This window comes from Ahaetulla prasina, chromosome 2, assembly GCF_028640845.1.
Source record: "Ahaetulla prasina isolate Xishuangbanna chromosome 2, ASM2864084v1, whole genome shotgun sequence".
Lineage (NCBI taxonomy): Eukaryota > Metazoa > Chordata > Lepidosauria > Squamata > Colubridae > Ahaetulla > Ahaetulla prasina.
Window position 1 is genome coordinate 276,781,545 of NC_080540.1, and position 23,928 is coordinate 276,805,472.

At 38.9% G+C, this 23,928-nt stretch overlaps 1 protein-coding gene across 3 annotated transcripts in view; it reads left to right on the forward strand.

The window, feature by feature from the left end:
- Positions 1–15,825, forward strand: part of OXCT1 (3-oxoacid CoA-transferase 1) — a 75,879-nt gene extending 60,054 nt beyond the window's left edge. Inside the window, exons 13-16 of one of the 3 annotated variants that reach the window (XM_058169908.1) lie at positions 1,194–1,283; positions 5,609–5,689; positions 8,113–8,214; positions 12,780–15,825. In XM_058169908.1, coding sequence (XP_058025891.1) covers positions 1,194–1,283; positions 5,609–5,689; positions 8,113–8,214; positions 12,780–12,815 — 309 coding nt within the window. In that variant the 3' untranslated portion in view covers positions 12,816–15,825. Of the gene's footprint in view, positions 1–1,193; positions 1,284–5,608; positions 5,690–6,842; positions 6,924–8,112; positions 8,215–12,779 lie in introns of all 3 variants that reach the window. The other 2 variants (XM_058169907.1, XM_058169906.1) reach the window with 2 other exon arrangements.
- Positions 15,826–23,928: the final 8,103 nt, after the last annotated feature.

Below are 23,928 nucleotides of genomic sequence, written 5' to 3' on the forward strand. Positions count from 1 at the left end.
AATAATAAATGTGGCAAACATTCTTTAGAGAATGTGTGAATATATGGAAATGTCACTTCTTATTTTTATTTGCTCTTCTGGTTCAGAAAATGACTGTTATGAAATACTTGCTTTTGAGAACTGCTTTTCCTTGGCAAAAAACTTTATTATCATCCTTGCCTTACATGGTTTTGAACCTTTTGATCTGTTTGCTTTTTAAAGCCACCCTCAAAGATTATTCTAATCTCTCGGTATTCGACTTTGTAATGCTTTGAAAGAACCCTAACGTTAACGAAGTTGCCATTTCCAATTCCTTTTCTAGCTCAAGCTACAGAATTTGCCGATTGGTTATTGACATTCTTCAAATTTTACAGAGAATTTTCTGTTTGGAACATACTTGCTTTCAGCCTCCTTAGAAGAGGGCTAGTGTTTGATTAATGGTTTCTAGGCTTGCAAAAATAACATATTGCCAAGGCATTTTTTTTTTATACAGTTATTTTGATTTACTTCCTGGGAAGGCAAATATAAATAAATCTCGCTTAACACCTTTTGAGTACTGGTACACACTGAAAAGTGTTCTTTCATTCTTCCTCTCTCTTTTAATCAGCAAATCCCCCCCTCCTGCCGCATTCCCCTTTCTGCCCCTTACATTTGAACACCCAGAATTAATTTTAAGCATCCACAGGATGGAACTCAGGAATAAAGGAGAAAATTGATTATACGTAGAATATGTTAGGATGATACTAACATCATAGTAATATGAAAACCTGGAATCCATCAATAAAATGTAAGCATAACAAAAAAGCAATAGAATAAAATCAAACAGGATTAATATGAACTTGTCTCTTTTTATTTAAAATCAATGGCATTTCTGAGCCGTACTGCTGCTATAAATTGGCAGATTCACTGAGCCTTCAAGCAAACAAGCAAATCTTGGATTATGCATCTCAAATGTGAAATTTTATCTGCTTTAAGATAATAGAAAGTTTGTCATTTGTGTATTGACCTTACTTTCTCATGTTGAAATGTGTCTTATTAGTGATCCATTTCCCTTGGTAATGGAGGATGGATTGAGACAGAGAGCTCTTAATATTTACAGGAATTAACCTTAAAAAGCAAAAACTTTTGAGATATTTGTATTTTAATTTCTCCCTCCCTCCCTCCCTCCCTCCCTCCTTCCCTTCCTTCATTCCTTCCTTCCTTCCTTCCTCTAGGGAAAGATGGTGAAAGGAATGGGTGGTGCCATGGATTTGGTGTCCAGCTCAAGAACTAAAGTAGTAGTGACTATGGAACACTCAGCAAAGGTAAAAACTGTGTGTGTGTGTGTATATATATATATATATATATTTATTTATTTATTTTGAGTAAAATTGTGTGTCATCAAAATTCTGTTTGCAATCATGGAGAGGAAACTTCATCTCGTGTCAATGTATGTACAAGGACTATGGTTGCATGACCATCATCTTTAATGTGACCTTTGCATGTATGTATGTATGTATGTAACAGTATATGCCATTCATCTTGAGGTTCAAGGCAACTCTGGGTACCTTTTCATATTAAAAAAAAACGGGGTAGAGTTTTGGTTATACTATGGTGGATATCTTCTTGACTTTTTAACTACAATCTGTGGACATCCCTTTATACATTAGAATGAATTAGAATGTAGTAATTGTTTTCTGTAATAAAAAGAAAAGAAAAGGATATAACAAAGAATGTTTCAAAGTGTTTAAATTAAAAAAGAGCTGATATACACAGCTACAAAGAAGAGTAAGCATTACTGCAAAATTCTACATAATGATCACTGATTACAGCTTGCAAAGTACTTTCAAGTTGCTTCTTAGAATACTTAATCCAAATGAGCAATTAGATTGGAAAGCAGAAGTGGAGAACTATTAACTTAGCTCCCCTACAGCTGAGCAGTTACTAGTAAAAGTATGAAACTTTTTCCGGCAACCAGCAAACAGATTAAAGTGTTCACAATTAGAAGACATCATTTTTTTCCTTCATTTTAAATTTAATATGATACCAATCACTATTAACATCTAACTATTTACATAATATAATCACATCACATTCATGGTATAAACCATGGCTCTCCAACCTTGGCAACTTTAAGACTTGTGGACTTCAACTCCCAGAATTCCTCAGCCAGCAAGTCTTAAAGTTGCCAGGGTTGGAGACCCATGTATAAACTACATGCTTGTTGGGAACAGTTTAAATAAAGTTGAATAATAATACCAGTTGAGAAGCAGAAATGAGGGAAAGAAACATGCCGAAAAGGCAACAAACTATTCAAGCTGGAAGAAGTTACAGGGAAACATTTGATCCTTGGACTACTGGCTACCCTTTTGTAGGCAGAGATGTTACAATATGGTGTAAGATAAAGTTGGTTCTGTAATGATAGCATAATATAAATACTATTTATAGATACATATAAGTATACTGTGAGTACATAATATAAATACTGTATATAAATACATATAATACTTGAGAATCTTCCATCTATTAATGCAGTCATATGTAATGTAATAACTATTTTGGTCTGCGGTATGAAAAAAAATTCCAGCTTTGAAGTACTTCTAGATAGATTTGTCATTCAGAATTTCATGGTGGAAGATGAAGTTAAATCTGGAAGTTGTTGTTTATGTACTGGTAGTGTACCGTATTTTTCAGAATATAAGACGCACCTTCCCCCCCCCCAAAAAAAGAGGGTGAAAATCTGGATGCGTCTTATACTCTGAATGTAGCCCCGCTCAGCTTCTCAAACGGAGGTTTCAGAGGCTGAAAAAAGGATCAGAAACGAAGCTTCAGAAAAGAAGCCCCCAAACAGCTTCAGAGGCTTTTTTTCTGAAGCTGTTTCAGAGGCTTTCAGAGGCAGAAAATAAAGTTTTTTCTGAAATGGAATTTCAGAAGTTTCAGAGGCAGAAAAACAGCAAAAAAAAAAAAAGCAAGTCACAGAGCTCACAACCAAGGAACCTGTTGCTAAAATTCACCTCTGGGAACAGCTGATTGGGGGTATTCCGGGAGGCCAATCCAACTGCCAATCGGCTTTTTTCGTATTTTCCTCCCCAAAAATTAAGGTGCATCTTATACTCCGAAAAATACGGTAAATCTACTTTTTTATAGTACCAACACTTTCATGGAACTTTGCAGATCTGTTTATATTATTTGAATGAAGTGAAAAATAGTACCCAAGAATCTATTTTACACCTTGATGTGTTGCTTGTCCCTTGGTAGAGGAATATAATGTAATCACATCATTGTATCGAACAGAAACCTTATGTATTTCATATGACAAAACGTACGAAATATAGCTTACTTATCTAAGTAGTAAACTAATACTAGAAAAGAAAAATATTCAGTGGTCTTGTTATAAACTGGAGCTATGGTTATGTGATTTTTTCAAGCCTCAGAATGTGTCAGTAACATCAATGGGCACAACATAACATAGGCCAGATAATTAACATGATGCGTATGATGCATGTTTTGATGATTCTCCAAAGAGAAATATTGCTGACACGCTTTAAGACAATGAGGTACCTGCTAAATTTGGGCATTCAGTAAAAGAGTCAGAACCAAGGTCTGGGCTATGAAAGAGAAGTATATCAGGACCCTGGAAAGGTGTGCTGCCATAATTACAGATTAGTTTGAAAGAAAAAAAAGTCTGTTGATCTATCATCTGTTAATGGCCAACTAAAGACTTAAGAAGAGGGGCAAAGTTGCTAACTTTAGAACACTGTTTGTATTTTCCAAGGCCTCAGAGTTTTTGATGCCTGAAATTGCAGTTGTTACGGAAGAGTTATCTTGTGAGCCCAATGTTCAATCACTGGGAAGTTGCATTCTCAAATGGGATGACATAAAGGAAAGGCTCCCCTTAGTTGGCCTGATCTAGAGTTCATTCTACTCCATATTCTCAAGATAACCTTGATAAGCTCCTGAATGTATGGACATGATAGCATAGAAGGAAGAAGGTTGGCCTTTTCTATCATAAGTATGGTTCTGATGTGTTGAATGTGCACCCTAGTATAGTTGGAAAAGGCCAGGCTACAGAAAACTGAATTTAATTTGTTAAAACTTATTAATGACACAATGGAAATTAGCAGGATCGAGGACAGGAAATGCACAGATTAAAGTACTCAGATTTTACAAAACATTCTGTGAGCAAGCCCCAATTTACGCCAAAAATGAGCCTAGACCAGTGATGGCTAACCTTTTTGTTGTTATTGTGCTGAAAGCGTGTGTGACAGCATGCATGCTGTCACCCATAATGCAATGCATCCCCCCTAAGCATGGGCACATGACCCCCCCCTCCGCTTCCCCTGTGCCTGCATGTGTGAATCCCCCTGTCCCATTATAAGCCTAGTAGGCCTCCCTGCTGTTACAGGTGTTATGCCAGCCTTGTATGCAGATTTATTCCTCTTTAGCATTCATCTTCTTGATGGCTTGTATAGCGTTTTAACTGCATTTTGATTAAAACTACTTGAAACACTAGCAGCCTCCCAGGACCAAAAATGGGCCATGGAGGGGTACTGCCCCCCCTCATTCCCCTGCCCCCCCCCCCCATTCCCCTGCCCCTGTGCATGCACACACTCCCCTGCGCTTGCGTGCATGTCTCCCATATGCACCCTGGCTCTCATCCCAAAAATCAACTGGCCAGAAGGAGGCGCGCACATGCGGTGGAGCTGAGCACATGTGCCATAGGTTCACCATCATGGGCCTAGACCAGCGGTCACCAACTGGTGGTCCGTGGACCACTGGTGGTCCACGAGAAAATTTTGGTGGTCCCCAGAAAAATTATTTGCATTTTTTATATTGCACTAAATCAGGGGTCCTCAAACTATGGCTCCTGTACCGGATACATGCAATGAACGCTTGTGTTGCTGCAGAGAGTCTCCCCCTTCAGGGTCTTTTTGTGTGGGTTAGGGTCTGCTTCAGCCTCCTGGTGTGGGGCTTTGGGCTGAGGCTGGGGGGAAGTGCTGCTGGTGGCGAAGAGCCAGAGGACCTTATTCCAGTGGGACTGCATCATGGGCTGGAACTGGCTGACCATCTCAGCCCGCTGAGCCTCCAAGCGCCGGTACTTGGCCTTGCACTCCTGCAGGTCTTCCGTCTGCTTGAAAAGCCTATGCTCCTAGTCCTCTGTGAGGTGCTTCTGCTGAGCCTCCTTCTTGGTCAGATCCAATTTGAACTGAGCCAGATGTTTTGCCAACTCTTTCTCATGGTGACTGCTTAGCTCCAACAACTGCTTCTTGTTGGGGCCCTAAGGAGCTCGGGCAGACAGGGGGTAGGAGGGGAGGGGCGAGTAGAGGCCGGCGAGGCACCCCTTGACGTGAGTGGCATCAAGTTGGCCATGCCCACCCAGTCACATGACCACTAGCCACACCCACCCAGCTGGTCATTAAGCAGATCATATTACTGGTCCATGGGATTTAAAATTATGAATTTAGTGATCCCTGAGGTCCGAAAGGTTGGGGACCCCTGGCCTAGTCTATACCGATTCCCAAATCCTCCATGAAAACTTCAATTGTACTGTATTTGTAGCATTTGAAAAGTATTATGCTTCTGATTTTGAAGCAAGTAGGACTCTTGAACAGTGAAGATTTATTAGAGTGAAATCTGTGTTCTGTTGCAGGGCAATGCCCACAAAATACTGGAAAAGTGCACTTTGCCAATTACCGGGAAACAGTGTGTGGATCGCATCATAACAGAAAAGGTAAAGTACTTGGTTTGGTTACTTTTAGCTTATTTCCTTTCTCACATAAACTGAAGAACTTGGGAGGGGGGAACCTTGTTATCTTCATAGCAAACCTGCAAGAGAGCAGAACATAAATTGCCTAAGGTAAGCCTTTGAATAATAATATTCAGATATTGTTTTGTTCAAATGACCATTTTTATCTTGGTCTCAGAAAACAAGGCCCAGTGCCTGCATTTATGCTCTGTGTTATTTTCAGTTCAATTAATAAAGGGAAAAAGCCTGAAGATTAAAATTAATATATAGAAATGTATATTTAAAATAATAGTCTCTTCATTATTTTTCTTTCCAACTCATGTCTGCCTCCACCGTGTAAGCTTACCGAGAAAGAGAATTAAAGTCTTTTCAACTGGAGCTGTCATTCAGGCTAGTAGGCTGTTGCTCCAGGGTGCCTAATTATTTATGGTTTGATTCCCCAACCTGACAGATTTTGGCTCTGCTGGCTCAGAAATTTAATCCCAGACCATCTGTGGCCTCTTGGCTAGAGAATACGGATTCCTGACTGTTTCAATGGTGGGACAGCGAAAGGATTTTGAGATCTATTTATTTTTGTGTGATCTTCCATTTTCCTAAAGAGCTTCTTTTCCCTACCTGGCTCCAGTTTTCTGGGAAAATATTAGACTGTTCTCCTGAAGCAAACCTTTCATTAATGCTTTGTAGTGTTTATCAACAGGTTTCAAGGAAGGGACTATAATACTCTTTTCTCATGGTGACTGCTTAGCTCCAACAACTGCTTCTTGTTGGGGCCCTAAGGAGCCCGGGCAGACAGGGGTAGGAGGGAGGGGCGAGTAGAGGCGGAGGCACCCTTGACGTGAGTGGCATCAAGTTGGCCATGCCCACCCAGTCACATGACCACTAGCCACACCCACCCAGCTGGTCATTAAGCAGATCATATTACTGGTCCATGGGATTTAAAATTATGAATTTAGTGATCCCTGAGGTCCGAAAGGTTGGGGACCCCTGGCCTAGTCTATACCGATTCCCAAATCCTCCATGAAAACTTCAATTGTACTGTATTTGTAGCATTTGAAAAGTATTATGCTTCTGATTTTGAAGCAAGTAGGACTCTTGAACAGTGAAGATTTATTAGAGTGAAATCTGTGTTCTGTTGCAGGGCAATGCCCACAAAATACTGGAAAAGTGCACTTTGCCAATTACCGGGAAACAGTGTGTGGATCGCATCATAACAGAAAAGGTAAAGTACTTGGTTTGGTTACTTTTAGCTTATTTCCTTTCTCACATAAACTGAAGAACTTGGGAGGGGGGAACCTTGTTATCTTCATAACAAACCTGCAAGACAGAGCAGAACATAAATTGCCTAAGGTAAGCCTTTGAATAATAATATTCAGATATTGTTTTGTTCAAATGACCATTTTTATCTTGGTCTCAGAAAACAAGGCCCAGTGCCTGCATTTATGCTCTGTGTTATTTTCAGTTCAATTAATAAAGGGAAAAAGCCTGAAGATTAAAATTAATATATAGAAATGTATATTTAAAATAATAGTCTCTTCATTTTTTTTTCTTTCCAACTCATGTCTGCCTCCACCGTGTAAGCTTACCGAGAAAGAGAATTAAAGTCTTTTCAACTGGAGCTGTCATTCAGGCTAGTAGGCTGTTGCTCCAGGGTGCCTAATTATTTATGGTTTGATTCCCCAACCTGACAGATTTTGGCTCTGCTGGCTCAGAAATTTAATCCCAGACCATCTGTGGCCTCTTGGCTAGAGAATACGGATTCCTGACTGTTTCAATGGTGGGACAGCGAAAGGATTTTTAGATCTATTTATTTTTGTGTGATCTTCCATTTTCCTAAAGAGCTTCTTTTCCCTACCTAGCTCCAGTGTTCTGGGGAAATATTAGACTGTTCTCCTGAAGCAAACCTTTCATTAATGCTTTGTAGTGTTTATCAACAGGTTTCAAGGAAGGGACTATAATACTCTTTTCTCATACCGTATGATACCAATCTGTTATCTCGCTGTTGCCAGGCTATACCATCTATAAATCGTTGGTGGGGCAGGATATCTTGATAGTTGTGCAAAAAAGCTCTTGACAGATTAAAAATCAGCCTGTCAAGGAAATAACTGGGTTCAGCGCTTCCTTCCATTCTTCTGGTTTTTACATACAATGAGCTTAAACATAATGTAATTACTTGCTGATACTTAACTCTGGTTTGGGAATTGTAGCATCAACGCCCAGTTTCTTGAGTGAGTGAATTGTTCATGCTGCTTTTAAAGTAGGTGGAAGGGAAGAAGTATAAGTGTCGGAAAACAGAGGAACAGGCACCATACATCAGGACTCAAGAGCAGAGATTGGTTTTCAGAGTTTGAATCAGCCTTCTAGGTCAGCATTCTAACTAAACCTCTTTATAACTTATTTCAATCCTTTAGGCTGTTTTTAATGTCGATAAGAAAAAAGGACTGACGCTGATCGAAATCTGGGAAGGCGAGTCTGTAGATGAGATTAAAAAATGCACTGGTGCTGACTTTACTGTAAGTCTCTAACTAGTTAAATATAGAAATAAATTGCTAAAGAAGACAGGATTCTCTTAGTCCCTTACTCTTGCCCTAGTGCAGGGGTGTCAAACTCGATTTCATTGAGGGCATCAGGGTTGTGTTTGACCTCAGGGGAGTTGGGGGTGGGAATGGCCAGCTCAACATCACTCGTGTCGGGGGCACCTGTGGAGGCCCGAGCGCTCTGCCAGTGAAACGGACTCTCGACCTCTGTTTTCGGCTGCAACAGCCTCCTGCAACCCTCTGCCGGCAAAAATGGAGCTCTGTTTTCACTGGCAGAGGCACCATGGACTGGTCCTTCATTGTTTCCAGGTCGGCCCCGCAGGCCAGATCTAAGCACCCTGACCTTGAGTTTGACATCCCTGGCCTAGTGCAATTCAGGCTGTGGCTTTCAAACATGAATGACAAAGGTTAACAGTTGATAATAGTACAAGGTTGTTGTTTTGTGGTGGTATAACTTGTCTAGACTAAGGGGAGGAAAGTAATTTGACTGTTTCAGTTTCTTAGAAAAAATGGTTCATTGGCTTGACTTAGAATGAGCCCATCTTCTGGGACTATTATAATGCTTCTGTACAATGTTGTCTTATGCTTGCATGTTTTTGATTACATTCATAAGATACTGTGAAAGAAGATTGGAGTAACTGACCATTATAGGAATATAAACATATTTAAAATACATAAAAGTAGCAGATTGATCTGGATAGCAACATGGATCAACATTCCCACTTTCTGGCACTATTTTATAAACTGAGGGTTCAGCAACTAAGGTTCCAAGCCTTAGATCTGGCCCACCAGGACACAAAAGCTTCTTGGCCTGCACGTACAAACTTACAGGCAAATAAAATATACTGTACAAAAATAGGAGAGGTCTTGGCCTTAATGTCTTCCTGAAAGTTTACCAGTTTTGATCTTGTGTTTTCTACCTACAAGTCATATTCCTTTAATAATTGATGCTACCCAAGGCTGCAAGCCTTTAAATATCAATAATATGTTTCATCAAGCCATCAATTAAAAAAACATAGTTTTAGAACTATTTTTAAGATTTTATGTAGCAATGTATTAGTTGTATGCTTTTGTGGAGATCAATATCTTAGTGGTAGCCTTGAGATCTTGCCTTGCATTCTTACAAACAAAAAGGAATCATTGTTTTCTACATTGCACTAATATGCTGAAATCTCCAAATTAAATTATGCAGCAAAAGGCAGAGCATGGTAAAAACATACAATTATGCTCCAGAAAATTAAATGTGGAAACAATGGAATCAGTGGTCTTTAACTGGATTAGTTTAAACATACCCAAACCCATAAATCCAGTCGAATTCAATCCTTTATTTGCTTACACCTAATGGGCAGAATCTTGCCAAACTAAAGCCATAACTTTCTAACCTATTAAATATACAGTATCTTGAGTTTCTAGGATGGTTACTTTGAATCTCTGGAAAAAACTGATGGCTTGATAGTGTGGCAGTGGTGAAATCTGAACCAGGTCACAAGATAGCGCGGGTCACAACCACTGGTTCGCCCAAACCGGTCCAAACCTGAAGCAGCCCACCTCTGGCTTGATAGAACACATTATTGACATTTAAAGGCTTACAGCCAGGGGTGAAATGCTCCCGATTCGGACTGGATTGTCTGATCCGGTAGCGATGGTGGCAGGTGGTTCGGATAACCAGTAGCAAAAATCCCTCCCCCACCCAATGCCCAGCTGAGCTAAGCAATCATCAGAGGTTTTTTGTTTTTTTTACTTTTAAAAAACATTTTTTCTTCGGCTGAAAAAATGCTTTTAAAAAGTAAAAAAAAACTTCTGATGATCGCGCGGCTCAGCTGGGTGCTAGTCAAAAAACAAGGGGGGGGAGTCCGTTTTTCCTCCCAGCAGGCTTCAGGGAAGTCTGCTGGGAGGAAAAATGGACTCCCCCCCCATTTTTTGATTTGGCTAGCAGGAGTCCCCCCTCCTTCTTTGGTTAGGCTAGCAGGCTTCAGGTAGGCTGGGAGGAAAAATGGGGTGTGGGGGACTTCATTTTTGAGAAAGAGAGTGAAAAAAAAAGAAAGAAAGGAGGGAGGGAGGGAGCCAGGGAAGGAAGGAAGAAGTACAAACCTGGCACTAGATGCAGCTTCAGAGGATAATCCAGGGCTAGAAGGGACCTAGAGGTCATCTAGTCCAACCCAGCTCCAGCAGGACATTGTTAGTGGTTTTCTGTCTTTTGATCCCCCAGTCACATGGTTACATAGCCACGCTCACCCAGTCACATGACACCCCCCCCAAGCCATGCCCACAGAACCGGTAGCAAAAAAATTTAAATTTCACCCCTGCTTACAGCCTTGGGTAGCCTTGGATAGCATCAGTTTTTAAAGGAAATGACTTGTAGGAAGAAAACACAGGATCAAAACTCTCCCTCACTTCTACAGGTGCACATTCCATCACAGCTAGAAAGATCTGGAAAGAGTAGATAATGCTGTCTGTGACTTTGGCCTAATTTCAGTCTTTCTGCCTACTCATCCATTGGAAGAGATCAATCAAACCTCTCCATTAAAAGCTCTTTGTTTCAACCTGATGCCTACTGTTTATGGGTAGGAGTGGAGAGACAAAATGTCAGAAAGAGAAAAAAAAGGGTGTGACAAATAATGACACCAGTGTTGGCTGAAGCCCTGTTGACTGCTTGTTTCAGAACATGTGGTCTTTGCCAGATTACTGCTGAGAGAAGACAAGAGAAGTTTGCCCACACACTTGCTATTCAAGCTTATGTATTTTAAGTCCCAGTGAACTCAGTGGGATTTTAATGGAAGAGAACAGAAACCAATCTATACATGGATTAACTTCCTCAATCTAGTATCCTCCAGATGTGTTGGATCAACTCCCAGAACTTTCGTGCTAAATATTTGGAGGGCATGAAGTTGAGGAAAGATGTTGGAAGCTTTTGGTTTGCTTCAGTGCACGGAGACAGTTGTACATAACTGAGTTAATCCATGTATACATTTATTTCTATTCCGTTCTGCTGAAATACATGAAGGGACATCAGTACGCGCTAGAATTTTTATTGCCTCCAGCACTTAACATTTCTTATGTCATGATTGCATTGTTGTGCAGGCAGCAATCATATTTGATTAAAGACATATTTTTTTAAGAGTTGAAAGCAATTTGTGACAGGACAGCTTTGGTGTTAGGGCAAACCAGGAATAGAAGGAGAAAACATAAAATCTTGCTGGGTCTGTTTTACCTTTGGGAATTGCATTGCTCATCCAAATCAGTAGTAGTAGAATGAAAATTTAGTGTGAGACAGTACTCACACTAGGCATGGGATGCTGTGCTTTCTAATCCAGACCTGGTTGAAATCAGATAGCACTCAAGAATCTATGGGGCTCTCTAAATGAGCATATGGGAGATATGGGGCTCTTTCTCCCCTCCCTTGCTGCCAAAACACAGGCACTGACCCATCATTCGAGAAGCAAGCAAAGTCTTTATTTTTAATTATTTCATTCAACATCGTTATTTCTGGTAATTGCTTTTATCTTCATTCTTGAATCCCTTTTCTCAGGAAAAATAGAATTTGCACAGTGCATCTTGAGCGTTCAAAACATTCCAATAAAACTGTTAATTGTTATTATGACAGATGGTTTCTGGATACTGGCAGCTTACCTAAAACATGCTCCATCATCAATTTGTAGTAGCTGATATCGAATTATAGTCTCTTATGATACAACGGGGTATTGGAAAAATGGAGCTGGGCAATGCAAAAAGTATTTGTTAGCACACACATCCCAACTTGAGCGTCCTCCAGGTTAAAGGCATTTCAACTCTGCAGTGCCTTTTTTGCCTGGGGAATTCAGGAAGTTAAAATCCACATAAGGCAGAGGTGTCCAAACTTGGCAACTTTAAGACTTGTGGACTTCAACTCCCAGAATTCCTTAGCCAGAAAAGCTTTGCTGGCTGAGGAATTCTGGGAGTTGAAGTCCACAAGTATTAAAGTTGCCAAGTTTGGACATCCCTGACATAAGGGTTTAGTTTAGAAGGACCAAATTCCGGACCCATAGATTTAGAAGGTAGAATTATACCTAAGCATTCTCAATACGCTCATTGTCTCCCATAACATGTGTTTGTTCTGCCAGTGCTTCATATACCTGAAAGAGCAAGATTTTTTTTCCTATTTGTATGAGGGTCCTAAATTATTTTTAATACTCCAATCCAGCATAATATTTCCAAGATGTTTTGGACCCATCGATATACTTAGATAATAACAAAGCAAGTGACTGCAGCACAAGGCTTTGTTCAAAAGTGTCTTCCTTAATCTCCAAAAACAGAGTTCAGGGCTTCCTGGTTCATGATACCATAATCTATTCCTGTTTCTTCTCTCCTCCTCTTTTCTGGAAAATTGAAGTTGAGACTCAAGTTTTTATTGGAGGCAAAAACATTGTGTTTTCTTTGTCATTTTATCACTACTATAAGCACTGAAGACTGATAGTCACTGGCTGTAATCAGTAGCTACTTCAGAGGGCTGCAGCAATGCTGGTAATTAAGTGTCAATTCTTTTTCTTCTTCTTTCTTAACAGGTTTCGCCAAACCTCATGCCAATGAAACAGATTTGAACCTGAAACGTAGAGGGGTCCTTTCTTCCATACTTCCAGGGAAGGGGAATCAAATGTCTTCTTTTTGCATTTATGCATTATTCAGAGGTCTTTGTAAAGCAGTTTTTATTTAAGTAGTTAGCATCAAGCTGACTTGTAAACATTTACTTGTATGCAACAGTACAGTACAGTTTCCAAATTGAAGTTTTCATTTGGTACTTAGATATTTTTAATTATAGTATTACAAGTTTGACTGTTATTAAACAGTAGTAGAGGAAATGACTCAGTTAAGAATGATCATCTCTTGTCTTCTTAAGCTGAAATATGCACAAATTTTTCCAGACAGATAAAACTGCAGTTAGGTAGGTTATAATTACCAACTTCAGAATAATCCAGCCATTTTCAGTGCCTCTGAATGTGTCCAGGACCATATATGACTCCTTTTATGCTAAAGTTACTTTTACATGCAGAAAAGCTATTTGGGAATGCCTATACACTAGTTACTACTATCACTACTACACAGACACGAACATAGATCTGAACACAAACAGGCACATATTGTTTACCTAAAATTTATGAATCACCAGAACTTTGGACATTTAGACATATTTTCAGGGTTGCATTGCTAAAAGACTACATAAGGGCTCTTTATATTTTCTGATAAAGTAAGCATTTTTAAACCTTCCAGCTACTCATCCTGTGAAATACAAATATGAATTTAGATGACTGGAGCATATATTTGCTTGTTGAAATCTCAGAACCCCAAAAGTCTAGAAATCCTGTTTCCAAGATTTGCAGTAATATATGAATTCTGTTCTGTGTAACATATAAGCACTTTCTGATGGGTTATCCGGTAGCACTTACTTGCTGAAAGCATGAACATATGCATTAGAAATTAAATGTCTGGCAGGATAAAATGTGCAAGATAAATTGGGGAGAAAATTGCTTAATTTGCAGAAATAATAGTGGCTGCAATATCTACCAGTCCCTTTGGATTGGTTTGGCACAAAAAATTGTTTATTTAACTGCCAAATATGTACGGCCCTGAATTGTATTAAAAAATGTACAATGAATTGCACATACCAGAAGCTTTATTGCAATGGAACTTTGTCGTGATGCTGTTACAATAACTTTCTTAGTCTTACTAACCTTATTTATTCAGATGCACATAGTCATACATCTAATGTGTGGAGTCCACATTTTCACTAATATCCAAAAATAATTGTTCACGTAGATTTTTAATTACATCAATTTAGGTGCTATTTGGAATTTGACTTTTTCCTTTAGGTTTTCATATAATAGCAGACAGCATCTGCTTTTCTTTCTTGGTCTGAGAGATTTTTTTTTAAAAAAATTCCCAGGTCAAAGCTTCTTTCCTCATTTCTTTCTTTCCTATCTAAGCACTGATTGCAGAAGCATTAAAGCTTGGCCTGGTCATTAGCATTCCAGTGAATACGTCCTTGCCTTTTTAAGTGACAGTGCAAAGAAATCAGGTTGGTTTTCAGTAACCAGTGCCTATTTCCAAGTGCAATCTGATGTAGATCTTTTTTTTTCCTTCCCAAGAAGCCCTTATGATTTGAAACAAAGAAATTAAGGAGCAACACCTAAGCAAAGATTTTGGGTGATGAAATCTGAACTTAATTTCTGTGTGATATAGGAAGCTTTGAATGCCTGCTTATGGGTTAATGAGCGGCTAATAGTATTTGTTCCCCTAGAGCAGTGCTTCTAAACCTCGGGCAGCCTGAAGATGGATGGACTTCAACTCCCAGAATTCCCTAACCAGCACGGGGCTGGGAAATTCTGGGAGTTGAAGTCCACACATCTTCAAGTTGCTGAGGTTGAGAAACTCTGCTCTCAGGAGAAGCAGGCCTTTTGCAGCAGGAGACGAGTGTTTAGGGGGAAAACACAAGAGATGCTGAAAGTTATTAAGAATATGTAGCACTTCTGGCCTCTCTTTACTCTTTTTTTTCCTCTTCTTTTTCTTAAATATTAGTTTATATTAGTTTTTCTCATTCTGTTTTTAACATTTAATAAAGTTGCGCAAAAAAAAAAAAAAGGTTTCACCTGAACCCAGAGATGATTATGAAACCAATAGAGTAACTTGAAGGCAGGTTCAAAGGAAGCAACCTGTACACAAAGTATAATTAGCAGGACACTGTAATAGTGGCTTTTTAGCATAGTTGGATGGTAGTACCAAGTCCTAGGGGCACCAATAGGAATGAATAATTTGCAGAAAAAAATGGAATTTATTATTGTCCCAGTCATCTGGAGATTTGGGAAAGGTGCATATAATATGTGAGTTCATCCTCTAGTCTGGTCCATCAATTTACCCTGATTGTACACCTGATATAATAGTACTTCTGTCCTTCAGTAGAATGTTTCTATTTTGGCCCTTCTCTTTCATGCCTTGTGTTTGTCAAATGTTTCACTCTGCTCACAGATAAGGAATAAAAGTGAACTGACTAATGAATGTGCTGTATACTGTATGCCCGATCTTTTATATGTAACTTTCAAAATAATAAAACAAAGCGCACAACGGTTGTGTACTGCCCTGTTATTAAGTATCAACTTGCATGGTGGAAATGCTTTATGCCCTGCATCTAAGCCAGATCCTCCGATTCAGGTTTAATAGCAATAGCACTTAGACTTATATACCGCTTCACAGTGCTGTACAGCCCACTCTAAGCGGTTTACAGGGTCAATATATTGCCCCCAATAATCTGGGTCTTCATTTTACTGATCTTTGAAGGATAGAAGCATGAGTCAATCTAGAGCCACTCAGGATCAAATTCTTGGCATCACTAGAATTAGCCTGCAATACTGCATTCTAACCACTGCATCACTACGGCTCTTAATAAGCATGAAATGCAGCGATGCGCAACTTTGAAAGCCAATGGCGTTTGAGAGATGTGCCTGGGCTTGCATCTTGAACAATTGGGTGGGGCCAGGACAAAGAGCTATCCAGGGCTAGGCAAAAATTTATATGTGCTTTAATATACTGTATATATTTGAACACAAGGAATATTATTACTTGCAGAGGTGGTATTCAGCAGGTTCTGACCAGTTCTGGAGAATCGGTAGCAGAAATTTTGAGTAGTTCAGAGAACTGGTAAATACCACCTCTGACTAGCCCCGCCCCCATCTATTCTCTGTCTCCCGAGTCCCAGCTGATCAGGAGGAAATGGGGATTTTGCAGTAAACTTCCCTTGGAGTGGGGTGGGAATGGAGATTTTACAGTCTCCTTCCCCTGCCACGCCCACCAAACTGGTATTAAAAAGTTTTGACTCCCACCACTGATTACTTGCCATAGTTTTCCCTTTCTGTCATATTATAATTCAGTTCAGTGACAACATGTGGAGCTCACAGTTAAGTTTTGGGGATAGCGGATTATGTATCTCTTATTAAACATCTAAAGCAACTTTGGTGCTTTTTGATTACCATCCAAAAAGGGAACTCTTCTACTTTTAGCAAATTCCAGAGCAATTGTATGCCTTAATTTCAGAAGGGCTTACTCCTAAGTAAGTTTGTTGAGTGTGTTTGGGATTTGCAGCGTCAGCTTTAACATTGCTTAAGGTCAAGTGAACAAAACCTATTGGGTCGCTTAGCTTAGCAGTGTGATATTGTGAATTAATGTTTGGTTTCCTGTAGCTGTGTTGCTTGTGGAACATTTGTACTACCCAGCCTAAATATTATACGCACCATATGGTTATCCTGCTTTTTGTTTAGAAATAGCTACTCGGGGGTGTATTTCAAGCAAGGCTATTTTGGCTTTGTTCACATGATAACAGTTATCCATGATTTAGTCAACCACATTTTCTTGGTTTGCCACACCCTGAGTCATTAACTGTCCATATGGCCTGCGTTTGCACAACATGCTAAGCTAAAATCCATTGAGTAGTTTACTGTGTATTGTGCCAATAGAAATAGAAAACATCTGAGATTCCTTCAGCTTGCTGAATTGGAGTTTTCAGCTTCTTTACTTTCCAACCTGCCTAAAGGATTTTCGTTTGAAAGAAATGCCATTCAGTAGAATGTAACTTGTGAGGGGATTGTTGGTCCACAGTTATTGCTGACTGGAAGCCCCTTACAGATTTTTTGCATAAAACGGGGAAAATGAATTTAGGATTTATGTTTTTGGTGATTAGACATGAATTGAAGTTCGCACAACTTTGTGGAGGAATTCTGGGAATTCAATTCCTAGAATTCCCCAGCCAGAAGAGAGTTATAACCATAGGGTAAGAAGTAAGTTTATATGTGTACTTACTGTATAACTTACACAGTAAATAAGATCGGAAACTACTTCTTTGTATCCTTTTTCTTTCTTTTCTAATTTTCTTCTCTTTTCCTCCCTTTTTTGCACTTTCAGCTTTCTCTTTGATTTCTTTTATTGCACTTTTCCCCTTTATATGAGTTTTTATCTTCTTTTAAAAATATCTAATAAAATTATGCACAAAAAAATGAAGGGATCATTTGAACTGAGCCACTGAATGGAAAAATAATACAGAGACATAAAAACCAGTGACATTAGGAAGATTGTGAGGAACAAGCAGCTCCTTCAGGCATAAAAGATAGCAATTTAAATTAAATAGCTTCTTGGTTTGGAGTGACTGCATGCAGGGTTACTCACACGGCACAATCATTCCAGCTATAAATCACTGTAGTAAAAAAAAATCCCTAAAATACAGTTGTTCTTGAAGTACATGCAGGAAGTTTGATGTTATTTGTCAGATATTATTTGCTCTAGCAGAGGGAAAACATTCCCAAATGCTTAACAACACAATAGAAGTAGAAAGTGTATTGTTGCTATGAGTGCTAATGGATGTTGGCAATGGTCAATTCTACCCCATCAGATTGACGGAAGGAAGAAAAAGTGCTTCAACTGAGTTTCTAAAAATTCTGTGATAAGACAGTGAATGAGCACAGAATAAAGAAATGAGAAATCACATTCACAGGCCCGATCACACTGAAATTTTGGCCAGAAGGAATCTTTCCTTCTTTCCTGGGTTCTTAAATATATCAGCCCACCTTTCCCATTTAACTGTTTCAATGCTTGTAATATGACCATCTTGAGCAGGGGTTTCAAACTCGATTTTGTTGAGGGCCGCATCAGCATTGTGTTTGACCTGGGGAGGGTATGGGGAGGCATGGCCAGCCCGATGACAGGGGCGAGGGTGTCTGTGGTGGCCCAAGCACTCTGCCAGCATAAACAGGCTCCCGAGCTCTGTTTCCAGCTACGACAGCCTCCTGCAACCCTCTGCCAGCGGAAACGGAGCTCAGGGGGCCCGCAGGCACCCCTCGAGCTCTGTTTTCGCTGGCAGAAGCACCGTGGGCCTATCTGCTGATCCCAGGGTGGCCCCATGGGCCAGATCTAAGCACACTGCGGGCCGAATCTGGCCCCCGGGCCTTGAGTTTGACACCCATGATCTTAAGCAATGCTGACATTGCATCCCAATTCATAGAAAAGAAAGTGGGGAAGATTTGAAATGATGTGGTCAAACCTGCAAGCTGTTCCTGAGTACTGAGCACATGTGATCTTCTCTTCTAGGGCCTTGCTTGCAAGGCCAATAAGAGGTCAGAGGTGTTGATAAATATAGAATTCTTCTCTCCTAAAGTAGCAAATAATATTGTACAGTTTGGGGGCAATGGGGTGGAACTGTAACAAAACATAAATCTTCCTCTTTGACAGTAGCTAGGGCCCAAGTTTCCTTAACCCTATTTATTTATTGCAACAACTACAGTATTGTTATTGCTTCAGTGAATATCCTAAGTGTTGCTCATTTTTCACTATAGGGTATGCTAACTCTATCACTCTCATGAGTCTGCATGAATTTAATGTTACAGTACATCACTCTGAGTCTTTAGACGCTGCAGATGAGTTAGTTCACTCTCACCCTTTATTTAATGGGCTGTGCAATCAGATGACCAGTTTATACGTCCGTTTTTATGTTGAATTCATTTCTTATCATTTTATAATAATTTTATTCGTTTTTGTGCTGTTATGTCATTGCTTTTATTTCAAAGATCTCTTAGAGGTTAAAGGGACAGGAACACCACAGAAATGCTGAGTGCCCCGTCCTCATTGATGGGCCATCCAAAGGGAGAGTGTTGAGTTGATCACAAACTAAAGCAAAATGGCAGCTCTAGGATTGTTCTAACAGCAAGAAATGAGACCTCGGGATTAAAAACCATTTTTCTTCCTTAAACACAGCGTCATAGATGACAGAAAATGGAGAGCCTACTTTTCTTCTGCCAAGCAAAGAAAAGGCTTCACCAATGCATCTTTCTTAAAGTGCATCTGTCCCTTTAAACAGGGACATATTTCATTTGCAAGCCAATTAAATAAAAAATGATTTTTCATCAGCAATCATTACAAGCTGACAAAACTGGTTATTGATACCACTATTGTGGTTCAATATTTCAAAATAACATAATCCTGGATATTTTTTCAAGGGAATAGGATTTACAAGCTGCCCTTCTCAACCTTGCTCGTTCTCCAGTTGAGCGCTAAGCTTTCATTTTACTTTGCTAGCCTGGCCATTGCTGGGAACTCCATTCATTGAAGAACACACAATAGAGTGAAGTTGGGCTGTCTAGTAGGAATTCATTTGGACATTTTAAAATGATTGGTCAGGAAATCAAGTTGCAAGTACAGGTAGTCCTCAACTTATGGCCCATAATTGGGACCAGATATTATTTGGTAATAAGCAAGGTGATTGTTAAGTGAATTGCACCTGATTTTACAAACTTGTTTCGCCATGGTTTGTTAAGTGAATCATTGCATTTGTTAAGTGAGTCACATAATTTCTAAGCAAATCCAGCTTTTCCCATTTATTTTGCTGAAAAGTCAGAAGATCACACACTGTATAACGATCACATGATCCCGGCATTTTGCAACTGTCATAAATACATGCCGATTGCCAATAATACACATTTTGAGCATGTGACTTGGGATGCTATGGCCGTCGTCCAAGGATTACCTGTAATTATTAAATCTCTTTTTCATTTTTCCATGGTGCAGTGTGCTGCCTTTGGGTTCACACTCCTGGAATATGAAGCACAAAAATCAACACTTTGTGGAGCATGGTTTTGATCTAATCCAGTTTTGAAAAGTACAGGTAGTCCTCAATTTATGACCACAATTGAGCTCAAAATTTATGTTGTTAAGTGAGACATTTGTTAAGTGAGTTTTGCCCCCTTTTTAGGACCTTTTTTTTGCCTGAGTAGTTAAGTGAATCACTGCTGTTGATAGATTAGCAGCAACTGTAATCAGTTGTTAAGTGAACTTGTCTTCCCCATTGACTTTGCTTGTCAGAAGGTCGTGAAAAATGGGTCACATGACCTTGGGACACAGCAATGGTCATAAATATGAACCAGTTGTCCAGCACCTGAATTTTGAGCACATGATTGTGGGGATGCTACAAAAGGTTGTAACTGAAAAATGGTCATAAATCACTTTTTTTCAGTGCCGTTGTAACTTTGAATGGTCACTAAACGAAATGTTACAAGTCGAGGACTACCTGTACAAGCCATGTTTTTTTAAAAATAATCTCTTTCCAAATAATTGTCTACCTGTTCTTTCCTCCCTTACCTTTAGCAGCAAAGATATTTCTAAAATGGATTAAATTGTTAAGAGCTTTTCTTTTTCTTTTTCCTTTTTTTAAAAAAGGTGATGGTTAGGTTAGATTCTTAAATTCATTTACATTCCGATAAAGAGTTGCTGAACATGATTATCCTCATGATAAAATGTCGTGAAAAGGCTTCAAGTGTTATTTCAACACTCTTACAGTTTATTAAGCTAATCTACAATTATTACATATTCAGCAAGGCTGGATTGTACTTATAGAGCGCATTTTCTGTCTATAAGCCATGCTGGAAAAAGATTTTTGCTTTTACGGCCTTATCAAATGGTGCCATTGGTTTGACTTGGCAGAGTCTTGTTGTCTCTTTCAGCTCTACATCAAGGCAAATGAAAGACACGTGCACAAACCTGATTATCTGTAGTACCTTGTCACAAAATGTAATGTTATTTATTTGTTAGACTGATATTCTATAGTCAGTGGTAATGTATACGGCACTCCTTTCTTCCAAGTTTCCTTTCACTGACAATCCTGCAAAGGAAATTGAGGGAGGATCTGTCCTAAATCAGCTTCTGTGTCTGAGGGGGAAACTTCAATCTGGATCTCCCTTGAAGTTATGGAAGTGATGGAATTCAAATCTTTTGACTACCGGTTCTGTGGGTGTGGCTTGGTGGGTGTGGCTTGGTGGGCGTGGCAGGTGAAGGATCAGGGGTGGGTTCTACTTTACTACTGGTTCGCATCGTGCCCGTGCACATGCGCAAAAGCTTCTGCGCATGCGCAGATCGCTCTTGATGATGTTCGGGTCAGTGGGCGAAGCCTGCCGCCGGTTTTACTACCGGTTCTATAGCAACCCACCACTGAGAAGGATACTGCAAAATCCCCATTCCCTCCCCACTCCTGAGGGAACAATATTGCAAAATCTATATTCCCACCCCACTCTGGGGCCAGTCAGAGGTGGTATTTGCCAGTTCTCCAAACTACTCAAATTTCCGCTACCAGTTCTCCAGAACCTGTCAGGACCTGCTGAATAGCACCCCTGAGTTATGGTCTGTAAGAATGTCCTTGAGAAACAGGAGAAATAGCAGCAGATTATCCAATGGTCAGATAAGAGACGTTTTAGGTGGCAGGCAAGGAGCCAAGAAATTATTAAATATAACATTCTCCAGGTTGCAAAGGTAAGAGAAGGCTGAGGCTGCTAGATTTCAAATTGTATTTTTCTGTCTGCTATTTGGTATGGATAAAAGAATGGCTGTTCCTAAAAGAAATAAAAGATTGTTACAATTAGAAGAGCATAACCTGAGGTTTGGGTGGCATAGTTTAGAAGTAGAAGTAGAATTCTTTATTGGCCAAGTCTGATTAGACACACAAGGAATTTGTTTCCAGTACATAAGCTCTCAACGTACATACAACAATAGTGATCAGCAACAAAGTTATAGTCATAAGAAGATAAGGAGATAGGTAAGAGGGAAGATGAGAATAATGATTGTAATTTTAGTTTTTTATGATATGATAAAGTTAATGTACATTAAAAAAATCATTATTTTATTTTTATTTATTTATTTATTTTTGTCACAACATCATATAAAAAGGATTATATAGTATATAAACATATATATGAGTAAATATGTTAGGCATGCCTTATTGAAAATATATAGAGAAAATATAGTGTGCCAGCAATGGCTTGTATTGAGAGCCATATAGTTAACTAGGGGCCTCTCCTGAAAACAATTCAAGGAAAATTCACTGATTTCACAAATTGGAAGGGATCATTCAGTGTACTGAATCCAATCTCAAATGAAAGCGTCCCGTTTCCTAATTTCCTCTCAAAGACATCCAGAAGAGAACGTGCTGCATTTTATTTATTTATTTATTTTTATTTATTTATGTATTCAAATTTTTAATGCTATCACTCTACTTTTTACTGCTTTAATTTTTTTTCTAACTTTTAGAAAAGTTAGAAACGACTATCTGGTTTTGTATAATCCTGTCCCTGCTGTTTTCTTTTCCAAATCTTATCTTCTATGGAACATTGAATCACGTTCTCTTTTTTGCACACCTCAGAACCCATATCTGAATAAGTTTCCTTAGCTGATGCTCAGTCCATCTTTATATATTGGTATCTGCTCTTTCAGTCACGCTTCACTTGAGCCATTTTTCAAAAAGTGTATTATTTATTTCAAATTAACATTTCATGTGACCTTTAGTGAATGCATATTGCAAGAAATGTAGGCTTCCACATTTGAGACGTAGCTTGTCAACAGTCTTCTATCAGATTTCTAGAATACAAGAATACAATTAGAGCAGTTCTACTTCAGAGAACATGATCTTGCCAGGAATAATAGCTGCAAGGCTTTTCCATTGACAAGCATCTTGTTTATGAATTATTTCATCTTTGCTATATTTCCTTTGGACTATATTAACCACAATGTTATTTATAATTGCCAATGTTCTTCTAATGTAATCCAGATCTGGTGTTGTAAATTGTATCATACACATCTGCTTCTTTTAACTTTGTCATTGAAGTTTGAAGTTCTTCATCATTTTTGTTCATAAACATATGATAATAAAATAGATCCCTTGTTTTAAACTGGTATTAAGTATAAATACTTGTACACACACACACACACACTTCAAAAATGGGCAAAAGTGTGGCAACAAATACAAAATAAAAATGATCTCTATTGTGGTATTAGCTTTATTTCCTTTATTTCCTGCAAGTCAATAAAATCTTATCTATAAATCTGTGATAAAAGGACTACATTTATCCCCTAAAACAGTCTATGTAACCCCTAAACATCAGTAAACTCTTTTTTTTTTAATGGAAGAAGGAGAAGATTCTAAAATTTGTAAGAAATAACCGTATTAGCTTATCTGATTTTCAAATTTAATATTAAGGAAACAAACATAAATCAACTTCCCTTGTTCTCCACCTGATTTTCTTTTATCCAGAAATGCTTATTTATGCTTGAAATAAAAGAGGGAACCAGAATTAATGAAAGGAGACAAGGATCTTAGAACACATAAGGGAACATATTTCATTAGGCCATCCATTTTTCACTTCTGGGAAAAAGTACCAGAGCTTTGTCACTTTTTTAAAAACTCCATAATTCATATCCCCTTATCTTTCCTGAACAAATGTTGTTATAGAAAGTCAGAAAGCATCCAGGAAGAAGTCGATGGCAAATCACTTCCGTACAGTCATCAAAGAAGGAAGAAGTAAAGTTATAGAGTTGCATAAAAATGAATGTCCTGGTTGAAGCGAAGGAACGAGAGACTGCTCAAATATTTCATTTTATATTTGTAGAAATCTAAGACGATTATTCTGAATAATATGAGAGTGGAAAATATTTTGACATCTGCAGAGCCACTATAAATTTTCTACAAGTAGGGTTACAAAATTGGTTGGTGTGGTACTATAAGCAGTCTGACAGTTGAATAGCAATTATTGCAGTTGGAAATTATCTTTTGCCTGCTTTGGTTATGGACACTAACTTTGTGCTGTAATATGAAAGAAAACAAATCCATGATTGCTATTCAATGTGACTTGGATAAGTCAA